Source organism: Zalophus californianus, chromosome 1 (assembly GCF_009762305.2).
Source record: "Zalophus californianus isolate mZalCal1 chromosome 1, mZalCal1.pri.v2, whole genome shotgun sequence".
NCBI classification, from domain to species: domain Eukaryota; kingdom Metazoa; phylum Chordata; class Mammalia; order Carnivora; family Otariidae; genus Zalophus; species Zalophus californianus.
Window position 1 is genome coordinate 205,161,983 of NC_045595.1, and position 25,263 is coordinate 205,187,245.

General features: G+C 45.7%; 1 protein-coding gene across 1 annotated transcript in view; it reads left to right on the forward strand.

Moving 5' to 3' along the window:
- The first annotated feature begins 9,131 nt into the window (after positions 1-9,131).
- CLIC6 (chloride intracellular channel 6) overlaps positions 9,132-25,263 on the forward strand; it is a 40,151-nt gene continuing 24,019 nt past the window's right edge. The window contains exon 1 of the mRNA XM_027585143.2: positions 9,132-10,476. Coding sequence (XP_027440944.2) covers positions 9,382-10,476 — 1,095 coding nt within the window. The 5' untranslated portion in view covers positions 9,132-9,381. The remainder of the gene's footprint in view (positions 10,477-25,263) is intronic.

Consider the following 25,263-nt stretch of genomic DNA (forward strand, 5'->3'; position numbering starts at 1 on the left):
AAGGAAGTATAAAGGGCAGAAATTACCGTGCCATGTAAATTTCTAGTTAAATTTCTAATTGGCACTATAATGCTTTATTTGCAAGATGGATAATTATAATATATAATAAGTAGTTATATATAATGTATGTATATTAAATCACTGTACCTGAAATATTTAAATATGGGGCTTTGTTCCAATAATACTGTGCCATTTCATAAATAAATATAATAAAATAGAACCAAATGTCTATATTGTTTTTCCCCAACACATGCAACCACCAGTCTGCTTTTGAGATCTTGGTTCATTATTCTGTACTATGTGCTAGGCATATAGGGCTCTTCCTTCCTTTCTTTCCTTCCTTCTTTTCTCCCTTCCCCCCTCCCTCTTCCTTCCCCCTCCCCTTCCTTGGGTTCTTCCTTTCTTTCTTTCAATCAATACGTCATTTTCTTGGTTCATTTGAAATAAGGAAGTAAACCTCATTGCTAACTAAGACTTAAAACTGTAAGCACTTTTTTGCTTTTAATTTAAGCATTTTGTTTTCATGAAGATGACTGCTTCAGCCTTCCTAGTTTGCTGTTTGTGATGTGTTCTGGATTAAGATACCAGAAAATAGGTTAGATTGAATTTAGGATAGAGTCATGGGCTTGGAATGAAAGCTCAGTTGCTCATCCTTGGGGAAACCCTCACACTTTAAGAGACAAACTCAGTTATATTGTTTTTGGCTCGGGGAGACCTTTTCTGCTCACTTCCTGATTCTCAGCTTTGTTTTGCTCTGATTAGTGATTTCCAAGTATGTGAGATGTTAGATCATAGATTACAGATTACAGAACTGGAGTACTGAAGGAACCCCACAATCATCTGATTCAAGGTCCTCATTCAGGATGATGTCCCATCAAGTGAAAGGGACTTTCCAAGGTCACTGGATTCACCACTCTCCTGATCACACCGATGCATCTCTGGGGAGAGTGTGCCCACAGAGCTGAGGCTCAAGTAGACCCTCCTTCACAGCCTTTATCTCTTTCTGGTCCAATCAGATTAAACTCAACCAAATTAAAAAGGAAAGCTCAAATCTTGGTAAGATTTGGGAGGTGTTACAGTCATGAGCTAAATGATCTCATTCTAAGTGTGCTGAATAAATGAACAAAAATACATTTCAAACATTTGACTCCAAGTTTTTAAGAAATGTGTTTCAAAATATGAGCAGCAAAAATATTTTTACAAAGCATGGCCTTGGCATATTTGAGTTTATAGAGTGTGGTTAAAGATCTTCAAAATAAAAAATGCATAATCAAAGTTATTGATGAAGCAATAAGCCAGCATGAACATCAGCAGGTTTATAGTGTAGTAAGGTTTTTCCACAGCAGGGTGAGACCCTTGTTCCATTTGTGTTTATTTCTCCAACACTAGCTGAGTCTGTGCCACAGAAAGGTCCTCAGAAAAAAATTGTGGTGTGGTGGATGATGGATGGATGGATGGATGGATGGATGATGGATGGATGGAAGGATGATGGATGGGTGGATTGGATGTATTGGATGATGGATAGATGGGTAAGTTTTCTCAAAGCTCACTGTGAGTAGAATGGAAATGGTTTTTCTGAAGGACAATTTCATGACTATATTATACAGAGATGATAACTTAATTTTGTGATGTGGTATTCACTTTTTCATGAACCTGTAGTTAGGTAAAATGGTAAAAACAAAAGATTTGAAAGTCTCACAATGGCCAGGTTGTGCTTCACCTGGCTACTCAGAGCTTACCTGGTTCCCGGCAGATGAGAGGTATTTTTTTGATATGTGGGAACAAGGCATGCTTTAGTATCATCTTTTCTCTTTACCTCCATCTTTTTTCACTCTGACAGATAACTTTTATCCCCCAATGTTTCCTGAAAGGAATGGAAATTTGAAAAACTGAATTTTCTAAGCCCTTATGTGTCAGTGGATGCCCAGGGCCATGAAAGCTGGCTTTTTGACCAGTGTCAAGGGATTAATATTTTAGATAAATGTCCTGTGTTATAGAAGAAGTCCATTCCAATATCTGGACAGTGAAAAACAATGGGACCAGCCATTGGACCACCACCTGAAGGCAAATCAGTATCACTTGGTGATTGTGCAGAAACATCCAAGTTTACAAAACACTTTACACATTATCACTTTCAATGCTCAGAGGAACCCAGGGTGGTAGGTTTATCACCAAGAAGTGGCTTGCACAATACAACACAGCCAGTTAGCAGCAGAATTAGGTGTTGAGCCTAGACTTCTAGATGCAAATCTCATAATCTCTCTATCCTTTCGAAGAGCTTCTCATCAGGATTCATTAGTAATCTGTGAGGAGATGATTTGAGGAATGAACACCCCCGCCCCCGACACAACCCAGCACCCCCTCATCTACTGCCCACAAGCTCCTGGTAGAGTCAATATAGGAGATGAAGTAATTTTCTATAGAAAACCCTGTAATTAGGGGCCCGGAGGGAGGCTGGTCTGCCTCTTACCCAGCAATTGAGGTTATGAACTGGTTAATTCCTGGTGGTGGTGGGGCCGTCCTGTGCATGGGACAAGGTTTAGCGGCATCCCTGGCCTCTGTTCCCTAGATGCCCGGAGCAGCCTCTAATCACGACAACCCGAAAGTGTGTCCAGACATTACCAGATGTCCCACGGGGGGCATAATTGCCAGGATTTGAACCCACTGTTCCCACATACCTCCATCCATTGCCGTAGATTCCAGGGTTCTGGAGGACTGGAGGGAGGAGAAAGAAAACTTGGGAGTTTAGAGTTAAAAGAAAAGTGAGTTTCTACAAATGTAGAGAGCAATACAGAAGACTGGACAGTTCGAGGAAAATGCCAAAATGCTTAGGAAAAAAAAAAACTTTATAGATAGAAGTGGCAGGTTTAAAACTGGCTGTGAGTCTTGAGTTTTAGTGTTGTTTTTATCTGCAGTGGGATTGTTACTGCTCCTCCTGGGCTCAGAAGGGAAGGTGCTATGAGAATAAAGAGGCTCTGCTCCCAGGAGCCAGGTTGGCACAGGGGTCTGCACCCCTCCAGCCCTACCCTTCTCCCCAGACTGACCATGAGGCCTGCAACACGGCTTCGTCTTTTCCCTTCCAGACTGTAGGCTGCCTTTCCAGAAGGGCTTTCAGCGAGTGGTTTGTAATACAATTTTGGAGGCTTCTCTCCTCCTTCCCCTCCCCCTCCTCCTTCCCTTCCTTCCCCCCACCTTTTTTGTCAAAAATCTCTTCTCTCATCCAACAGGTATTTGTTCCAAATCTCATTTGTTTTGAGAACAGTGCAAGATCATGTGGAAAGAAAACAGAAAAAATCCTCACTAGCTAGGTGAGTTCATGGTAGGGTGACCATATGATTCATTGTCCACACTAAGATGCCTTTGAGAGTGACAGGGGGTGCTTTTGTGGTTATGCTCCTGAGTCAGCAGGATAACCCAGGACTGTCATGGGCTAAGTGGGATGAAGGGTTGTGGTTTTTCCCACACTTTAATACACTGTTCTATCAAGACGTGTCCTCTGAGACGATACTAACAGCGAGGTCACAGTGTCAACAACAATGCTGTGCTCCGTACGCTACAACATTGTCTGATTTATAATGGCCATGGTCCTATCACAATGTCTTCTGTTCTAGATGAAAAACTTAGTCAATCCCATGGTTAACACAAGATAAAGTGGGATTTAAATCAGGCAAAAATGTGACTTGAGAACCCACCCACTTCCCCACGGCATTATTCATGTTGATTTGCGTAATGTCCTTATTGACTTGTAAGACAGCCTATCTGTGCTCCAGTCCTCGCCTTCTAGTTTAGGCTGATTTTCAGCAACAACCGTCTTCTTTCTCTTCTTCTCCTTCCCCTTCCCCTTCCCCTTCCCCTTCCCCTTCCCCTTCCCCTTCCCCTCCTCCTCCTCCTCCTCCTCCTCCTCCCCCTCCTTCTTCTTCTTCTCCTCCTCTTCTTCTTCTTCTTCTTCTCCTTCTTCTTCTCCTTCTCCACCTTCTCCTCCTTCTCCTTCTCCTCCTTCTCTCTCTTCTTCTTCCTTTTCTTCTAGATTTTATTTCTTTACTACACCCACTATGGGGCTTGAACTCACAACCCCAAGATCAAGAGTCACGCTCCGCCGACTGAGCTAGCCAGGCACCCCAGTGATTGCCTTCTTTTAACCGAAATATACCTTTACAATTAATTGGGTAAATCCAGGGAAATTAAAGCAGGTTTGGGGCCACTCTAAGGTGAGGAGGAACAGTTGTTTGAAGAGAAATCAGTGCAAGGGGGACTTTCGCTCAGTCATAATGCATCCCGTGATCTGAATGTTATACATACATCGAAATCCCAAGGGTCCTTCTGAATGGAACAGACACCTGCTAGAGAAAGAGGAGATCTCTATGGAAGTGAGTCCTATTCATTCTGGAAAAACAGCAAAAGGACAAATCTTTACATTGTTTAGTTATAAGCCCTTGAGTTTTCCCTCATTAATCCCCGCGTTATCCTGCTTCATGATTCCTAGTAATATATGGTAGGCAAGCTCTGTAATTACTAAGAACTACTTAATTATCTATACATTTGCCTCTTGCCTCCCAGCCTCGAATCTGTCACCTCTGTCTAACCCTCCTTGGTATTTAAATAGCTAATCTGGTGCCGGCTGCCGAGTTAACGATGTGCAAACCTCTAAGCACCTTCACCTCGACCTTCACAATTGTGTTTCTTTGGTATTTCCTTTTGTGTTTCTGTGTATGAACTGACTTGGCCTTTGCTAATAATTAAAAGTATTTGCTGAAGTATTCACCAAAGTCAGTAGATAAGAATTGCTGTGGACAGTGTGTCTGTGACATTAGCTTGTCCCCCAAAGTATAAAACCAACTGAGGTGAGTATTTTTGAAAACTGGTTGGAGTCGATACATATGTATTTGAAAGCATCCATGTATTCATTACTCAGGGGGTATTAGGCTTCTGCTATGATGTGCTCAGTCCTGTTCTAGGCACTGACAACAAAAACCCCTGGCTTCATGCACCAGCATCCTAAGGGGGTGGGACTGGGGAGACAGATAATAAAGAAGCAAAATACATTATACGTCATGGGGAGATAACAACTATGGGAAAAATAAGGCCGAAAAGGCTGACAGAGAGTAGGAATTGAGCTTTAAAATAGGATGCTTATCCATTACTCACAATAGTCAGGATATGGAAACAATGTATATATCTTTTGATGGATGAACAGAGAAAGAAAACATGCTATATACACATGATGGAATATTATTCAGTTTTTATTTTATTTTATTTATTTATTTATTTTTAAGATTTTGTTTATCTATTTGAGAGAGAGAGAACGAGAGATAGAGAGCATGAGAGGGAAGAGGGTCAGAGGGAGAAGCAGACTCCCTGCTGAGCAGGGAGCCCGATGTGGGACTCAATCCCGGGACTCCAGGATCATGACCTGAGCCGAAGGCAGTCGCTTAACCAACTGAGCCACCCAGGCGCCCTATTATTCAGTTTTTAAAAAGAAGGGGAACCTGCCTTTTGTGACACCTACGGGACATTCTGTTAAGTGAAATAAGCCAGACGCAGAAAGACAATACTGCGTGACCTCACTTATATGTGGAATCTAAATAGTCAAATTCATATAAACAGAGAGTAGAATGGTGGTTAGCAAAGGCTGGGGAGAGGAGCAGGAAGTAGGTAGATGTTGGTCAAGGGCACAAAGTTTCAGTGATGCAAGATGAATACATTCTGGAGATCTAAGGTACCACAATGTCACCATAGTTAATATCGTATTGTATATTGCTAAAAGGGTAGATCTTAAATGTTATCACCACAAAAATAAGATAATAAAGTGAAATAGAGTGCTTAGAGGAAATAGCTTATGAAAATCTCAACAAGGTAAGGGGCGAGCTACAAGGATGTAGGGAGCATCCAGGCAGACGAATGCCCAGCAAATTCTGGCAACAGCAGAAAGACTGTGTAAGAAGCCAGTGAGACCAGAAAGAGTTTGGGGTGCCTGATTTTATAAGATACATACTTGATGTATAAGGATTTGACTTTTTCTTGGTGTGAGACAGGAAGCCTTTGAAAGGTTTCAAGCATAGGCATGCCCAGCTGGCTCAGTCGGTAGAGCATGTGACTCTTGATCTCGGGGTTGTGAGTTCAAGCCCCATGTTGGGTGTAGAGATTACTTAAGAAAAAAATCTTTAAAAAAAGAAATAAAAAATAAAAAAGGAAAGGATTCCAGCATAAAAGTGGCCTGGTGGACTTGTGATTTCAAGGGGGGTCATCTGATTGTGGGGTGGAGAACAGACAAGAAAAGCGAGGGGAAGCCAGCACCACATGGGAGGTAATGGTGGCTTGGTCCAGTGCGGAGCAGTGCGGGTAGAGAGAAGAGGTGAGAGTCTGGATATGTTTTAAAAAGCAGAGATAACAGGATTTATTGGCAGGTTGGATGAGGGGTGTGAGCGAAAGGAGTTCAGGTTTTCAGAATGTGCGTGTGTGAGTATAAGAGTGTAAGTCTATATAAAGCTGAACATTATCCAAAGGTGTCTGGCTTAATTGCTTGCTTATTTACTTTTGCTCCATCCCAAAGCCATGCAAGGCTTTGTTCGTTGCTGTATGCCCAGTGTCTAGAATAGTCTCTCTCTCTCAAAAATGAAGGAAGTATTTATTATAAGTAACGGAATTACAGAAAAATTGTAAAGAGTTCTGTTATTCTCCGTCTTCCCAATTTTTAGCTTGGAGTATTTAATGTATTTAAAAATAATACATTTGTTTAATTATAGAAAATAAAAAAAATTTGCAGAATTATGTGATGTAAACATTTAACAATTGTTTATTAAGATTATGATTAAAATGTGAAAGAGTCTACATTCTACAGATGGCCTGGTGTTATTTTGAAAGCCAATGTCAATGTGAGTAAATGAGTCTAAACAGTATACAGAAATAAATCCTAATCCTATAGAATAAAACAGCTTTGTTGGATATGCAGGATCAGTTGCTGGGACAGAATAGACTTTTTTATTGCTGTTTTTCAACAAGGACACTACCTGGGGCTAGCCTTCAGCCAGCCAGTCAACTGTACTGAGTTTGCATCCATGAGTTAATCGTCTCTTGATTATCGCTTGATTCAAAAGGAGTTTTTTTAGAGATGCCAACCTTCCCAAAACCAGGACATTTCTATAAACTTTGCTTGAGTTAAGGCTCATGGAGTATTGTTACTCACATACGTTAAGTGCCTTTAATTTGGTTCTTTGTGAAAACAGAGCACTGAAGACAGTTGGTTTGCTATTAAGAAGCAATGTATCGATATAACTAATCTTGGATGTTTCCAAGTAGAGCAAATAAACCTAGAGCCCTGCAGTGGGTCACAGGACCACACTACATGTTTACATTCTGAAATACAAAAAATTCTGAAAACTGCCAGCTTTTGGGGGGACCTCATCTGGAAGCAAAGCCAGACTGACCAGAACTCATTTGGTGGTGAACTTGACCTGCGGTGCCAGAAGCTATGTGTAGTTTTTACATATTGCATCTAATGTGAATGTTTGATGGTGCCACTGCAGAAATAATAATGTGTCTGATCATAGGGTCGTGTACCATGTTACATAATATACACTGGAAAGTATAATATACACTCAGCCATCTTTCTAATTCAAAGAATTCTGTTTTCTGAAACACATCTGGCCTCACAGGCTTTGCATCATCCTGGACTGTGTTTGCTGTCTGGGGCTGATGGTGCTGACTTTGTTCTTCCTTAAGAAATAAGGCTGTCTCGCTTTGCAAATGGTGCAGGATTTTCCCGGTGACAGGAGCATTTGCAAAGCAGGGTCTGTGTCTGACATTTCTGTCTAGTTTATATGTGTGAGTGCCGTGCTTTGTGGTGACGAAGCTTCTGGCCCCTTCCTTTCCTGACGGGGCATAAACTTGGAGAAAGGTAGCATGAATCTAGGTGACACTGGGCTCCTGTCTTGTCACCTGCCAGTGATGGAAAATGAGTATTAGAAGGAGGCATACTGGTGGTTGGCTAAATGGGTGACTCCAAGCCATATCAAAGATACCATCTGATCTTTTAGTGATGACAGAGCCCTCTGTGGACGTGATAGACTAACCTGTCTCAGGGCAGTGTCAAAGCCATTAAGAGCCTGACAACTCAAATCAGTCTTGAGTTGGGCTCCCTGCTCCATCACATTTAGACTGGGTCATCCGGGGCAGTGGGGTCCTCTCTGCAACCCATGTGATTCAGCCTAGCTTATAATAAACTTACTACATAATTTTCATCATAACTTCCTTTTCTTGGGGAAAAGGTGTCCAGTCTGGGATTCCGGGAGGTTCCTAATCCAGTGAATTCCACAGCTCCCCTCTTTAAATCTTGTATTTTCACCTCCCCATCCCCACCTCCCCAAGCCCTTAACACACAACTCAGGCTAAAACACTAGCCATGGGTTTATAATACCTAGAATCTGAAAGACTCTTAAAGGATCTAACCTTTCCCCAGTATAAGACCCCCATACTTGTCATACCTTGAGGAGGGGGCCCCTCATGCACAACAGAGCCCATCTCTGCTCAGAGCAGCTCAATTGACTCCTCTTGCTTCTATATGCGGGCCTCAGGAACTTTCAGAGAGGGCCTGCAATAATTGGAAGGTGGTCTCTCTTTCTCCTTTCTTCCAGGATTTACCCCCGTTGCTCTTGGACATTGAGGGAGGACATGGGCATCTGCGCTGGGTACTAGCTGAGAAGCTTAACGCTTGGGTCCCTGGGGAAAGTGGAGATTAGGTCTTTGGGTGTCCAGTGTGGGGTGTTTGGGGGGGGTGATTTAAACGGCTCTGGAACTTGATGCTGTTACAGAAAACACCCAAGCTGCCAGTAGAACCAGGATCTTTTCACTGAAATCCACAAGGGCCATGAGAAAGGCTGTCATTGGCCAGGCTCCCAGGCCACCCGAACAGGGAGAGAGGAGGGGGTGCAAACCCCGCCCAAGCCCCAGGGGGATGGCATTGGCACGGATGACTTCTGGTCAGCCCCAGAACGGCAGGCCAGGCATTTCAAAGGGTGCGGGAGCTAAGAGGCCACCCCCCGCCGCGCTCTGCTCCTCCGTGGCCCGCGCCGCCAGGGAACCCGGGTCAGAATTAGAGTCCGGGTGGGAAGCAGACGTGGAACCGGGGAGACGCAGTTACGGTGGAGGAAGATACCAGAAAGCTTAAACCGAGAGAACGGGCGCAGTGTGTTGGGGTCGAGCCCATTTTGCCCCCAGGTCCAGCGCTCCGCCCCGCCGGGCGGCCCCCTTCCCCCGAGCCCGGAGCGGGGCGTCCTCCTGGAGCGGACGCAGGGGGCCCCTGGCACCGAGCTCCTCGCCCAGGGCCACTTGCTCTATCAGCAGTGTCAAAGAAGGGTCTCCAGGGGAGGACAGGGATCTGCGGCCATGGCCGAGGCCGCGGAGCTGGAGGGAGGCCCCCCAGGTCCCCAGGGGCCGCCTGAGGCCCCCGCGCCTCGGGCGGAGAAACCTGGCGAGCTGGGGGCCGCGGGCCAGGAGGCGGAGCGGGAGGAGGCCAGCGAGGGCGCCGCGGAGGCGCCGAGGGGCGAGGGGGCGGGCGCAGCCGCGACGGCCGCGGTGAACCAGGCAGAAGGCCCGGATCCCGACGGAGGACGCCCCGGCGAGCCCGAGCCGGGTGCGGACAGTGGCCCGGGGGCCGAGACGCAAGGCGCGAGGGCAGCGCAGGGCGAGGCGGAGGCCGAGGAGGGCGCCCCGGGGTGCGCCGAGGTCCCCCAGGGAGAGGAGGCGAGCGGCGCCGAGCAGGTGGAGGAGGCGAGCCCCGGCCGCGGCGCGCAGGGCGAAGCCTCGAGGGAGGTTCAAGGGGAGCCCGGGGAGACCGAGGCCCCCGGGGAGAAGGAGAAAGCGGAGCAAGGGCCGGAGGAACCCGGAGGCGGCACGCCGGGGGCCAGCATGGAAGCCGCGGGGCAGGCGGGAGGGGCGCACGGGGCGGAGGGCGAACCCCGGGACGGAGGGGACCTCAGCCCCCAGCTTCAGGCCGAGGCCACGGAGGCCGCAGCGGCGGAGATTGGGGGGAACGGCCCCGGGGAGCCTGCAGGGGAGCCTCGGGGTGTAGCGGCGGGCGCCGCCGCCGACGAGGCGGGGGCCCCGGGGACAGAGGAGTCGGAGGGAGTGGCCGAGGGGGACGCGAGGGCGGAAGCTGTCGAGGACGGGGACCAGGGTGGACCCCAGGAGGAGATGGAGGAGGCAGAGGAGGATAGGCGAGAGCGCGGCCCAGAGGGGCCAGGCGAGCAGGCCGCAGCCGGGGGCGAGGAGGAGCCCCCAGACAGCAGCAGCGCGCCGGCGGAGGCGGCCGTGCCAAGCGGGGCCGCGGAGCCGGAGGCCGAGCTCAGCAACCACCTGGCGGAGGAGGGCAGCGTCGAGGGCGCGGATGAGACCGCGCGGGTGAACTGCCGCCGGGAGGACGGCGAGGCGTCGGAGGAGGGGGCCCCGCGGCAGGAGCACGACATCACCCTCTTCGTGAAGGTAAACGGAGCCGTCCCCCCAACTCGTAGCGCTTTTTGAGCCTTGGTCTTCCAGGTGTCCTGATTGTCCTTCTATTCACAGCCTAGGGGTCATGGGGAGTTTCAGGAGCGTTTTGGGGAGACAGGATGCTTTGGAAACAAAGAGGTTGGGTAAGGGTCGTAGGGGGACGTGGGGGTGCTGACCCAGCATCCCACTGTCCTTTGTTCTGAAAATCCTAACTGGCCCTTCTAGTCCGGAGATTACTGAAGAATCAATAAACGTAAATAAATAAAAGAAAGAAAGAAAGAAAGAAAGAAAAAGTGACACGCCCTCTTGATGTTCAAAGCAATTCTTGCCAAAGGAAGCTCTAATACTTGAAGTGGGAAAAAAGAACGCGAACAGGTTGTAATGTGAGAAGTCTCCCCGGGACTCAAACTTCAGAGGCCCAGAGCTGGCCAGTGTTTTCAGCTCCAAAAAAGTATCCCTCCTTAGTATTTGGAAGGAAAGTGGAAATTTATTTAAATATTATAATATTTGTTGAGCATTTTAACGTTGATTTTGGAAGAACACACAATGCTGGGTGACTTGAACATCATCTGCCTTTATATTGTATTTCAACCTTGCTTCAAATGGGAAGAAAGCAATGATTTTGTTAAAGAATCTGTAGGACACGACTGAGGAAGTTTGGAGTTTAAAGAGGCCTTTCTACAAGGCATCAAAAATAAGGGGCAAGGTCCAGCGGTAGCATACACACACGGGGATCTTTGTTTTTAAAAAAAAAAGCCCTTTCTGAGGACCTTTGGCCAGATCAGGAGAGCAGCAGATAATAAGGTCAAGAATGTGGATTGCATGTTCAATCATAATCCTTTCAAAATACTTTCAGGCTTATAGAAGCCAGTTAGGACCTAAAGCTCCTTGACGGGAATGTAAGCAAATTCTAATAAGCAAAAAGAGAAAAGTTTCCAAAGTGATTAACACTAGAATTTCAAGAATCATTTGGGGGGCAAGGGGGTTGGGGAAGAGAGGGCATGAGTTTGTTTCTTCACTAGTGGGAAGGTGCCGTTCTGAGCATTTTTGAAGACCCTGGAGCATATTAAGGTTAAGTGTTGGGATATAATCTAAGGGCACAGCCTCTAGGAAGGCCCCTGGGAGCTGGATGTCTGCAGGGAAGGCGAAGGGGAGTGGGAGGGGGGGAGGAAGGGGAGAGCTGAACACAGTGCTGGCTGTATGTACCCCAAATCTGCTCTTGATTGAAGCAATTCCCCGTTGCTTCGTCTCATGACCACTTGCTTCCAGCACATCTTTGCAGTTTCTTGTTATGGTTTTTGAAATACAGTAACATCTTCCTAACTCTTCTTCTTGCTTCCATTTCCCAGCTCTCCTGGCTAGGCCCTTGGTGATAGCCAGTGAGCTAGGAAATGAGATCCGATCACTTTGTTTCTGAAAGCAAAATTGCACCAGTTGCTTATTGTAGACTTTCAGACGAGTCCACCCTCCTTAGCCAGGCCACAGGCCACTCACGATGGCATCCCTGCCTCTGCGGTATTGCCTGGGTGTCTCCCTCCCCCCTCCAACTTTGTCACCCATGGTACCACCAGGCCAGCCATATTGAACTAGTTATCATTCCTTGAGAGAACCACATTCTTGCCTGCCTGGAAATTGTGCAGGTGCTGTATGTACCCTCTGCCCGAATCAAGTTTCTTCCCCCCTCACCCCACTCCCAGCCTCCTGCCTGGTTGTCTGCTGTGTGTCTAGACTCAGCACAGGCATCATCTCCTCCGGGGGGCCTTTGCCAACCTCAGTCCAGGTTGGGTGTCCCTCTGTTGAAGGTCCACTCACACATTGCATGTTTTATCTCTTCCCTTGACTGTGTGAAATTCATCTTTCATCCTCCATGTGGAGCCCAGGCTTGGAACATGATGGAGGTTTGAATGGGTGGCTGCCGGCACGAGGTAGTATATACTGTGGTGATCAATAGCAGGGACCTTAGAACCAGTGGGCTCAAATCCTGGCTCTGCTACTTTCTTGCAGTGTGACCTTGGGCAAGCTACGTGACCTTTCTGTGCCTTTGTTGCTTATGGGTAAAATGGGGATAATCATAGTACCTACCCCCAGAGGTTGTTGTGGGGATTCAAGAATTAGATTCCGTAAAGCACTTAGAAGAGTACCTGGCTTGAAATTAAGCGCATTCTTGTTGTTCTATCTGCTCAGCTCCCACCAACGTCCATTGATTTTGCACAGAAACAATCCCCTGCCCATTCCATCCCTGCCTCTTTTTTTTTTTTTTAAGATTTTATTTATTTATTTGTGTGTGAGAGAGAGAGGGCACAAGCAGGGGGGAGTGGGAGAGGGAGAAGCAGGCTTCCCACTGAGCAGAGAACCCAATGCGGGGCTCGATCCCAGGACCCTGGGATCATGACCTGAGCTGAAGGCAGACGCTTAACCAACTGAGCCACCCAGGTGCCCACTCCCCTTTTTTCTTAAGAGAAAATCTCTCTAGGTAGCTAATTGCCTCCATTCTCTGGGGATAGGAATGTTATGAAAAGTAAAAGTAAGTTTTTTTCCTCAGATCCTGCTCAGGAGAAGTTTGTGTGGGCAGAGGCAAGGGGCTTGTCATGGACAGCTTATCAGATTGTTCTATTCAGACGTGATCCACTTGGTGCTCAGTTGCCTGCTCCCACTCCACCTTTTTTTTTTTTTTTTTTTCCCTTTAAGAAAACAGATCTCCAAACCAGGAGATTGGTCTTTAAGCAACTACTACTTGATATAAGGTCTGAAGTTCACTTAAGATGAGCCTTGTAGGATTGTTAAGGCACCTCACTTTCTTTTTCTCTTACAAATCGCTCCCCTTAAAAACAAAAAGACCCAAAGCAGAAATCAGGCAAAAACCCTTTAGATGCTTCTATCTTTTGCGTTTGTTGTACTTGATTTAAAATCCTTAAATTAGTTTAAAATAGGATTTCTTTGCCAAAGTTAGCTTTCTTGAGGTTCCTTCTTTGGGCTCCACTTTATTTGGACCACACTCCAGAGTAGACATCTGACCTCCTGGGTTTTGTAAACACGTCGAATTTTTCTGTGCCATCACTGGAGTGCAGAATTCACAGATTTGTTCTGTAAGGAGAAGTACTGCAAACATTCCAGACGTTCCCCTCGCCTTCATCTGACAGCCTAGTAAACACAGTTGTAACTAATTAGCCCTTATTTTATTTGTCAATTTTTAACTTTTACATTTTCCCCCTATTTTTTAAAATAAATACATCAGCTACAAATACACCACACAGTGATGACCTATGACCCAGCAACAGGTGGAAATCAAATCTGCTTCTACTTTTAGCCGCCTGGTGATTTATAGTCTCCATCTTTGTGGAAATTGTCACCTTACTAATTTGTCATTTTGTTTTATTATATAAGTATGCGAGAATGTATTCTTGTAAAAAAGCCAAGCACATACAGAACGTGCCGAGGAGAGCTTCCCTGGATTATTGTATGGGGAAATTAATTGCTAATCATGCTAATTCTTACTTTTTTTTTTACAAAGATGTATTAATTATTTGTCATTAAATTATAGGGTAACCCTGCAGTATATTTAGTAAGAAAGATTCTTTTCGTCTTTACTCATAACAGAGGGTAACAACATAACATACCAACATAACAATAACAAACGACAAAATACTGACAACAAAGAATAAGGTAGGGACTTCACCAGCTGTGGGGATTCAGTCACTAAGGAAATCTTGCTTACAGATTTGGTGCTTCTGATCCAAGAGTACCTGGCGATTGTGTATACTCTGAGGCAAGGTCTAGGGGTGGGACAGTCTAAGATATGGATTTCCTGGCAAATTTTCACACGACCTAAAAAACCTAAATGTGACCAATGAATAATCCTGGGGCAGAGTCTAAGAGTTTCTTAAACTAGGTTTTGGACACATTTAACTATTAACATGCAGCTACCGTGGAGCTCAAAAACTTGCATTTGCCATCACATTTGGGTCTCTAGACAGGTGGAATTGGTGATGGAACAAAGTCCAACTCAAGAAAGACATGACCTCTGAGTAGGCATTGTCACTGAGAACTGCCCCCCAACATAAATGAGTACATAAATGGAGCCAGCCAAGCAGCGCCACACCATGTAGCCATGGCAGGATGGGAGGGGTAGATGTGTGTCCAGGAGCGGCAGCTGAGTGAATCCTGGTAGACCAGTTGGGGCTGCAGCAGTCCATGCACCTTTCTCCAGGAGAGAGCATACTGAGACCATTCTGTGGGGGCTTGGTGTCTGAGGAGCTTGTAAGGGAGGTGGTATTTTCATAACTATACGTGGACTATGACCATGTGCTCTGAAGGGAAATGAGCAAAGATGCATTTCTATGACTTTACCTCTCCCAGCAAAATAACATTTTTGTTATTTGTTTTCTGAGTGTCTTATACAACTTGCTCACAAACACATTTTTTAAATTTAAATTTGATTAGCTGACATAGGGGACATCATTAGTTTCAGATGTAGTGTTCAATAATTCATCAGTTGCGAATAACACCCAGTGCTCATCACATCACGTGCCCTCCTTAATGCCCATCGCCCAGCTACCCCATCCCTCCCACCCGCCTCCCCTCCAGCAACCCTCAGTTTATTTCCTAGAGTTAAGAGTCTTTCATGGTTTTTCTCCCTCTCTGATGACTTCCCATTCAGTTTTCTCTCCCTTCCTCTATGATCCTCTGCCCAGTTTCTTATATTCCACATATGAATGAAACCATATGATAATTGTCTTTCTCTGCTTGACTGATTTCACTCAGCATAATCCCCTCCAGTTCCATCTAGGTGGATGTAAATCGTAAGTATTCATCCTTTCTGATGGCTGAGCTTACAAACACATTTATGAAATCAGTAGAGTTAGTCGGGGTGGAAACTGAGGTCAAGCACCGTGTTCTGCTAACCTCTGACACACGTGCGTATGCACATGCACCCTGGGGGTCGTGGTCCCTCTCTCCACGATAAGAGAGATCCACGTCATAATTGCTTCTCCACATCATGTCCTCCTTCTTTAGCATGGCGGTGGCTTTGTTCCGAGCTCTCAGTCAGTGCTTTTTGGTAATGAGAGGTAAATAGCCTTGGATGCATAGTCCAAGGTGACTCAGCTAGTGAGAAGCTGGACACAAACCTGTTTCCCACTGGTCCCAGTCCAGCGTCCCTTCTGAAAGGGCCTGAGCCATTCTCCTCCATGAAGACGTCTTGGCAGCAGCGCTGCAAGATGCTGCAATTCCCTCAGGGCTGTGGGAATTTTTGGCTCTGCTTTGCTGGGTACACATATGCTACAGCTTCTGCCCCTCACTGGGCTGATGGGCCGTGTGCTCTGGACTCCTGGAAGTAAGTGAGCGATCATGCTTCACCCCCCATGAGCTCCTTCTCCTCACGGGGCGGGGGGGTCTCCTTTATAGCCTTGGTTTCTCAAGGTCGGCTGTTCTCCAGGAGGCTGCCTCTCAGATATCCTACCTCCCTGACTAGCTGGAGATCTGTAAGATACCTTCAGAAACACCACACTGGATTCTTGAAGCAGGTAAATTCACCCTTTAGTTTCATATACATAGAAAAATAAAACCTAGACTTTGAAGGAATGTATAAAGTACAAAGCTCTGAGCCATGGTTTAGGTTCAAGTGGGTCACAGGGCTGTAGATGAGTCTGTTACCTTAGCCCATGTGGATTTATCACCTCCTATGTGTTAGGTGCTATGCTAGAGTTTGGGAACCCAATGTCAAGCAAGACAGACAGGGTCCCGGCCCTTACAGAGCTTTACCATCTAGTGCAGAGGATGGAGACTGAGCACTGAAAGCGTGTGGTAGCAGAGACTGCAAAGATTTGCCCACCGTTGTCCTCCCAACCCCCAGCAAGGGTCTGGCACATAGTAGGCACCAACTTAATGCTGGCAGGAAGGGGAGGAGGGAGCGAAGGTGAGCAGGAGGCTGTAGGAGTATATAGCTGAAGGACCTACAGATACAGTGGTAGTCACTAAATTGTTATCAATTTGATTGTTTTTGGGGAGACACAGAGAGTGGGACTGTCTGAGAGTCCCTGGTACATATTCTTCAAGATTTTTGAAAATAGGTTTCCTTTGCTCTAGCCACTCTCTGAGCTCCTGTGAGATTCAGCAAAGAAAAGTTTTCTCTGAGAATTGGGGAGGTGGATGTTTAAATCTCCTAAACTCCTTTTCCATCATTAACGTCTGCTTTTTTTTTTTTTCCCTGACAGAATGCTGATTCATAAACTAGGTTTGGTATTTGGGCATAGTTGGGGGTGGAGGAAGATTCTTTTCCACAATACAGACAACTTCGAAAGACATCAACATGTCTTCTGGCAACCCATTCTCCTCCCCGTAGGGAGACAATATCCAATTCCATTTTCAGCTGGAGTCTGCAAACCTAAAATATTTATTGTCGGGCCCTTTAAGACAAGGTTTGCTGACCCATCGCTTAAACCTCCTTTGATTCATGACCTGGGACTAGATACATTGCCTCTGGCACAAAATTGGAGTTTTATTTAGCAAGGAAGAAGGGGAATGACTATTGAGGAAAGAATCAGCAGTGTCTATCACAGTGAAAAATATTTAAGACACTACACATCTTATACATGTTGTTGGAAATGTTATTTTTCTGTGTAGTCCCTGATCTTGATTTAGGTGAGATTGAAGTAAAATAGAGATTATAAGTATAAAAAGATACAATGCAATGCAATGAAAAGGAAGTCTTTTTCTGCCCCTGAGGTCCATCCAGCCTCTCGGTTTTTCTTCCTGGAGACAGCCACTGCATATCTTTCCAGAGATATTCTGTGCATATGCAAGCTTACATGTAAATATTCTCATTGTATTAGTTATCTAACACTGTGTGATAAATTACTCTAAGACTTAGCGCTCTAAAACAACAAACATTTGTTATTCACAGTTTCTCTGTGTCAGGAATTTGGGATCAGCTTGGTTGGGTAGTGCTGTCTCATGAGGTTGCAATCGAGATGTTGGCGGGGCTATGGTCTCATCTGAGGGATTGGTTGAGGTGGTGGTGGGGGTCCACTTTTAACGTGGCTGACTCACATGTCTGTGAGTCAAGAGGTTCAGGCAAGAGGTTCAGTTCTTTACCACTTGGGGCTCTGTCCCTGGGCTGCTTTGGTGTGCTCACAACATGACATCTGGCTTTCTCCAGAGCACAGATCCAAGAGAGAAGAAACCACACACTGTCACTTCTGTCTTATTCACTAAGTCCGATACTCAGGGAGATCGAAATTAAACTCCACCTTTTAAAGGGAAAGTCAAAGTCAAAGGATTTGTGGACATATTTTAAAAAAATACCACACCCACCTTTTTTTTTTTTTTCATATAAAGTACACTGGAAATACACTGGGTTACATCTTGCTTTCTTTACTTAATAGTATATCTTAGAAATCATTCCCTATTGGTACCTGTAGCTCTATCAAATTCTTGTTAAAAATTTCATAGTTTTCTAGTGATGGGCATACTCTATAGTCAGGTTCCTACAGGTGGATGTTTAGGTGGTATCCTCTTTTGGATGTTAAACCACGCTGTAGTGAATATCCCTCCACAGATGTGTAATCACATATGGAAACTCAGTTCTGAGAAATGACATTGCTATGAGAAAGGATATTCCTGTTTAAGATTTTGACAACTTTTACCAAATTTCCTTTTCAGAGGTTCCACCACATAATGTCCCCCTGACACAATATGGAGGCCATGTTGATTTCCCCAACCTTCCCCACTCAGAGTTTTCTCAAACTTTTTGAAGCTGAGAGGCGAAAAATGATGCCCATTGTCATTTAATTCACGTCTCTTTTAGTGTGTGTGAGACTGAGTATACTTTTATAGATCTAACAACTGTTGGTATCTTTTTGCCGTGAGCAACTTGTTTATGGCCTTTGCCCATTTTTCAAATCTACGTTTGGCCTTATTCTTCCTGATTTTTATATTAAGGAAATTAGGCCATTGTCTGTCATGTGGGTTGCATATATTTTTATGGGACTGCTTTGACTGTTTGTGCTGGAGTAATTTATCCTTTTAGTCTTAGTAACTTCTTGGAATTGATGCACGGGAAAACAAAACGTAGGCTGTGACAGAGCTCTTAGAATCTCCAGCTTCATTTACTAGAATCTTCAAATGCTCTGTTTTACTTTATCTTCTATAACTTCTTGAGTCCCGAGGGATTAGGTATTTCAAGTCTTGCCTTTCTCCTTTTCTTTTTAATTAGCAGGTTACATTTTTATCAAGCGCGTGCCCTTGGAGAGTTACATTCTCTCTTACATCATAAGAGTTCCTATTCAAAACAAGGTTTAAAATATATAGATAGCAGGATCATTTCATGCCACTCTGCTCCATCTGAACAGGTAAGATATATCACTTTGATCTTGGTGTGCCATCTATTGGGATGAACTTGAGTCCCACAAATAAAAACTATGGTGAAAAGTAACCATATGTGGTGCAGTGCTATCAAAATATTGTTTCTGAGGTTGTCTCTTAGCCAGATGTTCTATTTATGCCCTCATCTGTCATCATTTATAGAGAATGCTGACAAACCCTATTTGTAGACATCCAGTGAATTGTGGAAGACTACCCAGAGTTTATGTTTAATTAGTGGGCGGGTAATTGAAATACTCAAATACCAAAGATCATTCGGAGAGATACTTTGGCAGCTTCTCAGGGGATAGCTCTATGGGCAACAGTTGATATATACTTATTCAGTCCGCAGGGGTGAGTCTAATATGATATGTGTGTGTGTAAGAAATCATCAGATTAGAAATAGTCTCTAATTCCAGATTTTTACTAGGTTTATGGACTCTACCCTTAACTCACTGTTTCTTCTTCCTTTTGGGTTTGGTTGGCCACATGAACTCTGAGTCTTTTGCTGTGGGGAGAAGTAAAAGCTGCATTTCAGTCTTCCAAACTCCTGAGCGATGTTTTGAACCCAAGTGGCTATTTAAAGCAGATATTTATTGAGTGCCTGCCAAGTATCAGACATTGTGCTTGGGGCTGGGGTACAACAGTGACAAACAGTGATGAACACAGCCCCTGCTTTCCCAGAGCTTTCAGCCTACAGAGTGATCCAGAAGGAAATGGCTAGAGTGCAGTCTGAGGAAGGGGAGCACAGGGGTCGGGGCGCTAGAATAGGTGGGGGGTGCAGGATGGCAGGCTGCACAGTGAGCCTTAAAGGGGGCAGGGGATTTGGCCTCTAGATCTCTGATAGCCTGGGCTCTGGCCTTCTGCTGCAGTCCCTTCCCTTTGGAAGATTGTGCCATATATGATGGAGGGGAAAGTGAATGAGCCATGTACAAGCATGGCTACTGCATCGGGTAAAGAGAATTGGGTGGTCAGTTTTTAATGATGTATTTTGCAGAATGTAAATTTTATAATCTCATAAATTCTTTCCATCTAAGTTAGCAGTGCCTCACGCGTCATCACATTGCATTCACAGACCTTAGCTTGTGTCTGAGCACAGTAATTGAACAGCTGTTAAAGGTCCGAGCATGTTGCAAATCGTCTTTGGTTTCCTGTTTCTATGGCGGAGACTGTAGTAGGGAATATAGTAGAAGAATAAAGAATAAAGGGGAGAGAGACAGAGGTCACTGAGTGGTGTTCAGCTGGTGGATGGGCCCATCTGAAGGGTCCAAGGCAACTTCACACGCTTGTCTAGGGTCTCGGCAGCATGGCTGGAAGGGTGGGCTCGTCAGATGGAGCACCTACACGTAGCCCCTCCAGCTGGTGGCCTCCAGAGGGTCAGGGAACAAGGCAGAGCTGCATAGCCTTTCATAGTGAAAACCACACAGCATCACTCCCACCATATTCTGCTGGTGACCAGGCAGCTAAGGGGGGGTCTGGCCAGATTCAGAGGGAAGAGAGAGACTCAGACCCCATTTCTCAATGGGAAGAGGGTCAAAGAACTTGCAGCCACCTTTAACCCACCACATGATGATGGGATGTCAAGGTATGCCGAAATGGCTCCAATCGTTTGTTTATAGACAGTTCTTTACTAACTTGAACTGGTTTAAGAAAATTTTAGCAGTGCCTCGAAGCAGTGGAGTTATGTTTTTTATATCCAGTGATGGGCAGAGCGGCGTCTCTGCTGCATTTACCACAGCAAATGTCAATACCATATAATTACGGTAATTACAACACATGGGCAAGGAGGGCCTCGAGCTGAGATCTGGGCCACTCCATGTACCCTTTCTAGAGTCATTTCTCTGTCATCTCTATGAAGCAGCCATTTCTTCTTCTTCTTCTTCTTTTTCTTCTTCTTTTTTAAGATTTTATTTATTTGAGAGAGAGAGTGAGAGAGAGAGCACAAGAGGGGGTAGGGTCAGAGAGAGAAGCAGACTCCCCGCCGATCAGCGAGCCCAACGCGGGACTCGATGTGGGACTCGATCCCGGGACTCTGGGATCATGACCTGAGTCTAAGGCAGTCTCTTAACCAACTGAGCCACCCAGGCACCCAGCAGCCATTTATTCTTATGAAGGAGAAGAGACACTGTGCCAATTAAGTAGAGGCTCGCCCCGGCGCCCCCTTTTGTTTCCGAGTGTGGGGGTCCCGAGTGGTCCCAGAGTCACAAGAGACTTGGATCCCCTTTCACAAAGCTGTGCGATTCTGCTTTCTGGCCAGGAAGACTCTCCCCTGGAGGGGTGGCCAGCCACTGTGGAAGGAGAAAACCCGGACCCATCCTGCCCAAGGCTTTATCTTTGTGTTTTTCTAACCTTCCTGGGGGGCTTAGGATGCTGCGGTCCAGTAGGAAGAGCCTCCTTATGCACCCCCGGCAGCGCTCCCTGGGTGACCCTGGCCCACCCTTGGGCCCAGTGGGTGGGGGGAAGAGGACTTACGGCAGGAGGTCATCGTGGGCGTTCTGATGGGGCCCTTCGGACAACAGCCACAGGCATGTCTGACACACTCTGCACATCACAGACCTCACGTGCTTTAAAGGCCACACAGAATAAAACCGTTATTGGTTTGGAGATCCAGGGACACGGGGCTTTCTTCCTCAGTGAGGGAAATTAACACTTTTTGGGGTGCCTTGGGGTCAAGGAGGCAGTGAGTTCAGAGACTCTTGTACCGACTTATTCTTCACCCCATCTTTGTTCCCTTTGTTTGAGCTCCAGGCGGGGATGCCTTTGACTCTATTCCCATACATGGTCAGACTGGATGAAGTTTTGGGTTGCAACTCAATGGCTTCTTTGTGTCATTTAACTCTGCAGAGAATTCAATGCTTAAGAAAACTCAGAGGCATTAACACTCACATCAGATATGAGCGGCACATTTTTTTTTGTTAACTGCCACTTTAAGCAATATATTATGACTCTGCGTCCTAAACATCAGCAATAAAGTAAGATTGCTCTGTCACTCTCCAGATATTGATATTTGCTGTAGAAAATGCCGTGGAGATATCGCTCTGCCTATCACTGGATATAAAGAACATAACTCCACTCCTTTGAGGCACTGCTAAAATTTTCTTAAACCAGCTCAAGTTAGTAAAGAACTGTCTATAAACAAACGATTGGAGCATTTCGGCATACCCTGACATCCCATCATCATGTGGTGGGTTAAAGGTGGCTGCAAGTTCTTTGACCCTCTTCCCATTGAGAAATGGGGTCTGAGTCTCTCTCTTCCCTCTGAATCTGGCCAGACCCCCCGTGACTGCCTGGTCACCAGCAGAATACGGTGGGAGTGATGCTGTGTGGTTTTCACTGTAAAAGGCTATGCAGCTCTGCCTTGTTCACTGACCCTCTGGAGGCTACCAGCTGGAGGGGCTACGTGTAGGTGCTCCATCTGATGAGCCCAGCCTTCCAGCCATGCCGCCAGGACCCTAGACAAGCATGTGAAGTTGCCTTGGACCCTTCAGATGGGCCCATTCACCAGCTGAACACCACTGAGGGACCTTTGTCAATGCCACATGGAACAGAAGGGTCACCTAGTGGAAGGCCTTGTCCTGCTTCCTGACTATTGAAATCACGAGACATAAAAAAGCAGCACCCCCTACTACATTTGGGGTAATTTGTTACTTGGCAGTAGGTAACTGGGAGGTATGGCTTATGTCTCTTCTAAGCTGGTGAAATCTGGGTGGGTCAAAAGACAGGGCATGGTGAGAGGGACCGAGGGGTTTAAGGCCAGTCCAGGAGTGGGCAATACAAATGAAAGGAAGGCTCCCTGTGGCTGGGTCATCTGTTTGCTGCACACATTTTTTCCTTCTGCGGTCACTATAGGGACTGGAATATTCTCAGCCTTTCAAGAACGCAAACCACCAGGGTATATAAAAACAGGCTGCATTATTAAGCAGGCTTTCCAGAACAAGATGTTCCTTTGTTCTAATAATTCCTTGTGAGAATTTTACAAGGAAATAAGCTTTTCATGTCCGTGTAAAAGCTTCAGTTGGTATCAGGCCATATTATTAAATAAGGATTAAAATAGCCCTGGAGTTTTTAAAGCATAATTCATATATGAGGATAAGTAGTAAGTTCCATTTTGTTCGTCCGTGTACTTCTTATGACTTGATTTCACCTACTGTGACGATGAATACTAACACAACTAAGCCTTTGGCCAGAATTTAAAGCTAAGAGCAGTTTGATTCGGTGATTAGGCTACGTGGGTCGGGGTGGTCAACCACCTAATCCATCTAATAATACACTGATTGTCATGACGGTTGAAAAGAATAAATACTATACATACTTGGGAATGCATTCAGGATGAATAGGTTTTTGAAAGGTTCAGATCTATGTTTCAAAGTTTTAAGATCTAAAATATATTTCTTAGGATGTAGGTATAATGATGACTTAAATTGTTCTTAAGTTCTAAGTGTATGGAAGAGTGAGAAGCATGTTTCAAAATAGAGCAAATATATATATATATATATATATAGTGTGTGTGTGTGCGTGGCCTGGAGTGAGGGACTTCATAAACACAATATATTAATAAAGTACAGACAATGGGCCCATGTCTCCACTCCACTGGGGACGAACAGCCTAAACCGTTGGATGGGCAAAGTCAATCTTGAAAGCGTTACCAATGGTGCAGGCTTGTATTTAAAAAACCCTCAATTTTTCTTTTCTAAACTAGGCTTTGCTGCACTTATGATACATTTTTCCTTGAAAGGCTTACAAGAAGTGGGACACATAATCTTTGTGTCATATGCTGGTATAAAAATAAACTACCAACAAAGATCTGAGAACGGGGCGGGGGGGCATAACGGTCTTTCTCTTCAGTCCTCGGAAGTGTGGGGAAAGAGAGTATCTCTCTCTCCGAGGAGCCTTCTGTCCTAGGGTTTGTGGATTGTTGCCGTCCTCGCTGGTTATCTTGCTGCTCCGCTAGATGGCAGAAGAGGGAAGGCACGAGACTAGACAATGGGCTGGAGGGCTGGTTTCCCATCCAGTTAGCGTTCCCTCAGCCTTGGGAAAAGTTAAAGACCAGAAGCCTTGCAGATGGTCTCTACTACGCAGCAGTCATGGCAATGATACAGCTGGAATCATTGCAGTCATTGGCCTCTCGCCTGAAAGCTGCCGATACAGCCCTTTCTATTGACCTTGGCAGTTACCTTGGCACTGTAATCGGCGGAGATAACAGGAGTGCAGCAGGGCACGGTCCGGCTTTCTGCTCCGCTCCCCGTGGGCCCTCCTCCCTCCCATCGGCAGGTGGCCTGCTCCCCCGCCCCACCCTGCATGACTCTCTGCTGCACCAAGAGGTGGGGGAAGGACCAGTGCAGATTCTCCTTCGCTGGCACATGCTGTACAGGAAGACGGGAGGTGGTGATGCTGAGCTGAGGAAAGCTTGCATGGAATGCGCAGGCAGCAAAATCATCGGGCCTCCATAAAGGGCTCGTCTTGTGACCGAGATGCAGTAAGAATGGTTTCCCTTAGTTGAAGGGAGGCTTGAAAATAGGAATTCCAGCATTGGAGCCGGGGTATCAGATTCTGATGGCTGCAGGGTCAGAATCTCCCCCAACGAAAGCAGCGTTCCTACTTCCCTTGCACCTTACAGAAATAGGGAAATGAGGCGAGAGCTTAGTGCATTAGGGACTGGCACTCTCTCTGTCACATTTCTGTTGGTTTTCCCTCATGTCATCTCCATCGCCTGCCAAAGGGGTTTATATATCTTTTAGAATACTTTACCTTTCATAGGATACCCCTTCCCCGATTTTGTGGTTGGTTGGGCATTTCTGTAGAAGTTGTTCCATTAGTTCTTGGCAAAGAAAATAATCTTCTGTTGTATCATTGTTTCCGTGGGAAAATCAGTCAATATATCAATTCAACTCATATCATCTTTCCCAGGAATGAAATTTCCTTTTTAAGAATGTCCTTCCCCCTAAGAGGAATTGGTGACTCCTATTTCAGTAATGACTTTTTTTTTTTAAGCGTGTAGTCCAGATTTTCAGAGCTACAAGCCTGTGGCATTCCTTATTCTGACAAATTGGGTTGATGGTGCTCAAGGGTGAGCTGGGCAAGCTGGGGCATCCACTTTGGGTCCCAGACCTAAGACCCAGCAAATCCTTCCCCACCTTTAATTCCCCGAATGCTCTTCTGTTTCTGTGTAGATTATTTCAGCAACAAATGAGAGCCTACCCAGAGGCCTGAAAATAAAGGCATCGGCTTTTATTGCCATAGAACCTTTCTTTCTGATACCTTGGGGCACTTTTATGTATTTATGTATTTATTTTAATTTTTGTTTTTTAATTTAAATTCAATAAATTAACACATAGTGTATTATTAGTTTCAGAGGTAGAGTTCAGTGATCCGTCGGTTGTATATAATACCCAATGCTCATTCCATCATGTGCCCCCCTTAATG